The 4,889-nt window shown below is 49.2% G+C and overlaps 1 protein-coding gene across 1 annotated transcript in view; it reads right to left on the reverse strand.

Moving 5' to 3' along the window:
• The window catches only part of IMPA1 (inositol monophosphatase 1), a 14,944-nt gene extending 10,055 nt beyond the window's left edge, over window positions 1-4,889 (reverse strand). The window contains exons 1-3 of the mRNA XM_006021750.3: window positions 4,807-4,889; window positions 3,044-3,125; window positions 819-952 (exon numbers count right to left, since the gene is read on the reverse strand). Of these exons, the coding sequence (XP_006021812.1) occupies window positions 819-952; window positions 3,044-3,106 (197 nt within the window). The 5' untranslated portion in view covers window positions 3,107-3,125; window positions 4,807-4,889. The remainder of the gene's footprint in view (window positions 1-818; window positions 953-3,043; window positions 3,126-4,806) is intronic.

Genomic DNA, 4,889 nt, shown 5'->3' on the forward strand with positions numbered 1-4,889 from the left:
CCCGTGCCCTCCTCCCGGCGCTGCCAACAGCCTGCCCTGGTGGCGGCGGTAGTGCTGGCCAGCCCTGCTGCCAGCACATGGCCAGGGCTGTCTGTAGCTCCGGGATGGGGCCAGGGCCCGTGTAGGTCTGCGGCCCTAGCCCCATCCCAACACCGCTGACGGCTCTGCCCCGGTGTTGGCACTGGGCCAGAGCCTGCAGCAGTAGTTGTGCTGGCTGGGGCCGCACGTGGCCGGGCCCAGGGCCCACGGCAGTGGGGGTGCCGGCTGGGGCCTGCCGGTGGCCAGGGCTGTCTGTAGCTCCGGGATGGGGCCAGGGCCCGTGTAGGTCTGCGGCCCTAGCCCCATCCCAACACCGCTGACGGCTCTGCCCCGGTGTTGGCACTGGGCCAGAGCCTGCAGCAGTAGTTGTGCTGGCTGGGGCCGCACGTGGCCGGGCCCAGGGCCCACGGCAGTGGGGGTGCCGGCTGGGGCCTGCCGGTGGCATGTGGCCAGCAGCGTGGGGTTGGGGCCGGAGCCATTGCAAGGGGGTTAAGACTGGGGCCAGGGGCTCTTACCTGGCTGGGGTTGGAGGCGTTCCAGGGTTGGGGTCCAGAGGTGGCAAGGGTCAGCAGAAGCACAAGGCTGTTCCCAGGCAGCCACGTGCTGCTCAATTTGGGCACACCTCTTCCCGCCTCTTGGGGCGGGAAGCAGCCCGCACGCTAATAAAAACCATGCCGTGTGCCACGTTGGGTACGCACGCCGTAGGTTGCCAGCCCCTGATCTATTCTTTTGGTCACTACTTTCCAAGACAGCATTTTTAATACAAACAGAAGTTATACCTGTGAGAAGGATATTTTTCTTTTACTGCAGAAATAATCATTTGTTCCACTTTTTGATCTGTAACAGTTACCAGATCTGCTGGGGAGCTTTTAGTCATAATAGATATTTCTTTTTTCAGTGCTTCACGGACAACCTGAAAAGAAAATTATTTTTTAAAATAAAACTCCTGGAAAACACTAGATATTCTATTTCCGCACACAAACTCAAAACAATGATGATCTCTTCAATTTATTACAATTTGTCCAGTATGCAAAGACACAAACGAAATCAGTGACGAATCCTGAATTAGAAAACATGAACTCAGGGCTCTCCACCCTCCAATCTACACCACAATCCTAGTAAACTTACATATGTATTTTAGGTGCTTCACAAAAAGTCCCATTTGAGAATGAAACCTTGTGCACCTCTATTTCGTTAGAATTTTTCAAAATTGACACTCTAATAATAATGTAGTAATTTACAATAATACTACAATGCTGAATGAAAATGCTGAAATCTGTATTCCAGGGCAGACAATGTATATCTGACTGCAGCCAATGCAAGACAAGCAGGAGTAAGAATTTATGCCTCTGGACCAAAAAAATGCATCTAAGGGCCCTGAGCAGAAATGAGACAATTAAAAAAAAAAAATTTAATGAGATAATTGAAGCAACTTAATGAAATTCTGAAAACTGCATGGCTCTTTGGGTTACAGGTGATACACTGTAAAACCAAAGGTAATAGGTAAAGATCTGGCCATCATTATAACTAGAGATCTGTCTCTTCTTTTATTCTACTGTAACGTCAGACTACAGTCATTTACACTAATGTTTCCAACTGGGAGACACTTTTTTCCTGAATTAAAACTGGTGGAAAATTTCACTCTTACACCCAAAAGGTTGTGTGCACCGCACACTTTTTTTTTCCCTAAACATGTAACATTTCATTCCCAGGCTAGAAGACATCATACCAGTGCTGAGGAGTACTGTTGAAAAAATAACTCCATTACTTTTCTGAATTTGCTTCACCCAGCTGAAAATCTCTAACAGATAAGATGTGGAGGGGGGGCCTTGAGAGTAAATAAATTGAGAATCACTGATCCAGCTGGTGCCACTTAAGGTTGGTGGGAGCAGGATCTAACACTGCTACACCTTGTTCTTTCCACTGTCTGCCCCCTGGTCTCTACTTCAGAGGGCAAGGGCAGCCCCTGCTACTAAGGCTGCTCAGGCAGGGTCTCACATGCTGGCATCCACACCTATGGCCCTTTCTGCCATCCCCAGAAGCAGAGGAGGAGTGGAGGGGATCAGCCAGGCTTCAAAGCACAGCCCTATCTGTGGGTCCTTCCACCTGCCCATTCACAGAAGAGCATGCTACTGGAAGCATGGTGGTGGCCAATAAAGGGGCTGCCTGGGGCTGTGGAAGGGCAGGGAAGGCAGCTGCAACAGCAGTACCTAGAGAAGCAATTGCAGGCATAGCTTCATAGATTTCATAGACATTAGGGCTGGAAGGGACTTCGGAAGATCATCGAGTTCAGCCCCCTGCCGAAAGGGCAGGAAGTCAGCTGGGGTCATAGGATCCCAGCAAGATAAGCATCCAGTTTGCTCTTGAAGGTGTTCAATGTAGGCGCTTGAACCACTTCTGGTGGCAGGCTGTTCCAGACTGAAGTAACTGGGGCAAGAGCAGGGTGCCAGATGGGAGAAGAGAGCATTTACCTTCACACACAAGGGGATCCCATAGCATACTTCCTCTCTGCAATAATGTGCCACAGGACAACCTTTGGGAATTACTGATCTACACTAAGGGAGAGAAACTTGATAAGGAGGGATGGAATAGAGACTTATACAACCTGTTTGCACAGGGCAAAGAGGAGAGATAAGGGGCTGTGAAAGAACTTGTGGAAAGACTGTCAGCCTTTGGGCAGAAGATCAAAGTGCTGCAAGAGAAAAGTGAGAGATGCTGCTTTCCTTCTTTACAGTGCTTTTGTTGCAGGTCAGGGACAAAATACAAATCATGGCTAGACAATGACTCAAAAAGCCACATATTTTTTCTTCTAAATTATCCCAGCTGAGAAACTGGAGAGAGAATTTTGAACTCAACACTTCACTCTGCCATGAAAGATGGATAACAATTTATATTTTTGACAAAACACAGGTAGAACATTTGGCCAGGCTTAAAAGCTAGATTTCTCCAAAAGGCCTATCTGAGTTTTCAAGAAATATTATGTAACATATATAGAGTCTCTTACCTCTCCAGCTTTTCTTGCTAAAGTGCCTGCATAATCCATGCATTCTTGCCAAGGATCAGCCATCTTCTTTTAGGTAAAGAGCCTATTTAGTAGACATATAATAATATGTTTTATAATTTTATAATATAATAAAAGCTTATTTAGAAAGTTTTGCACATCCTCAAATTGTTGATTAATGGCCTACTGTTCTCCTTATTTTTAATTATGGCATTCCATATCTGCTGGCATTTATATACACTAACAGTGAAAAGTTATCCTGTCTCCTGGAAAACGGTCTAAAGATGTGCCTTGCCCATAAAATTGCTTACTATATTTGTGGTAAAAGCAGACTAAAATAGTGCTAAAGCATTAATGGACATAGTATGCTTTTTGTAAGACACAGGACCTAAGTGCTTACTTTATGCATTGAGAACAGTCTGATTGTAGTCACTGACCTCAGGGGGACCACTCATGAGTGTGCAAATTTAAATACCCCCACACATTTTTGTAGGCTGAATGCCAAACCATCGTCATGGAGACCACATCTTTAGAGACACCGTACAATTCTGAGGCTGCCAGTTAATGATTAGGTTCTTCACGATAATTAGCTTTGGATGAAAGCTTGCCAGACAATTTAGGATATTTTTAAATCAAGTGTGGTTTTAAACTACTTTAGACATTTTAAAATTAGAGGCTAGTGAAACTAGGACTGGCCCTGATGTAGTCATTTATTCCACACCACACACCTTTTCCACGACTAAATAAGTAGCTCTGGATAAATAAACAACAAAAAGTTACTTTCACTTCAGAACGTACAGGGTTTTCTTCAGTCTCCAGATACTTCCCTCCCTGTAAGTATATATTACTTAGCACTGTATTAGGTATATCTCTGCGCGCATGAGCATTGCTGTACTATGTATTTTTGGATAAAGTGTTTTTTTTACTATGGCTGGTTTATGACATCCTAAAATACGTGAATGAAAGGATCCTCCTGTATTCCTGAAGGAAATAACTTTTTTTCTTTTTTGCAAGTGGCTAAAGAAAATGGCAATGCTGATCATTCGAAGGCCCTGTGGATCATAGTGCTCAGCTTCCAGCCCGCAGGCCAGACGCAGACCACGAACACACTGCACCTGGCTCCCAGGGCTCCCCACAGGTCAGGAAATGTGGTTGGCAGGGGAGCAGTGGCCATTAATACAGTCACCCTCCCCCCTGACAAATTCCCAAACGTCAAGCCCTCAATGCCCAGTTGGAGCCAGGTCCTTTCCTTCCCCCTGTGCTACCAGGTCTTGCTCCCTTTTCCACCTATGGGGCTGGTTTGGGGCCAACCACTCCCCCTCCCCTTGTCAGGTTGAGCTGTGCCCCCTTCAAGCTCCCCCACACCGGGTCACCCTGCCCGGGGCTGCAGGCCCCCCTCCCCCACTCAGGCCAGGCCGCCCTGCCCCCTCCTGGTGGCTGGATGGTGCCCACCGTGCGGGCCCCATGCACAGGGCTGCAGCCACCCTCTAACAGGCCCCATTAGTGGGGGGGAGGTTGCCCCGGCCCCGTCCCCTGCGCCAGAGACGGCGCTGGACGGATTCTGTCCAGGAAAGGGAGGGTCACACAACCCCGCCGGGCTGCGAGGCGTCGGGGCGCCGCAACACACGGACACAGCCCCGTTACCCCACGACCCCCCCCGGACACGGCTAACGGTGGAGGCTGCCCGGCCCCCGGGGGGGGTGCGCCCCGCACGCAGCATCCCCGGGGCCAGTGCGCAGGCGCGGGTCAGTAACCCCAGCTCCTACCCGCAGTAACGGCCGCGCCTGCTGGTTTCTGTCTCCCGCTCGAGCACCCTAGGACGCGCATGCGCCGCAGCCGGACGCACCCC

The sequence above is a fragment of the Alligator sinensis genome, unplaced genomic scaffold, assembly GCF_000455745.1.
Source record: "Alligator sinensis unplaced genomic scaffold, ASM45574v1 scaffold340_1, whole genome shotgun sequence".
NCBI lineage: Eukaryota > Metazoa > Chordata > Crocodylia > Alligatoridae > Alligator > Alligator sinensis.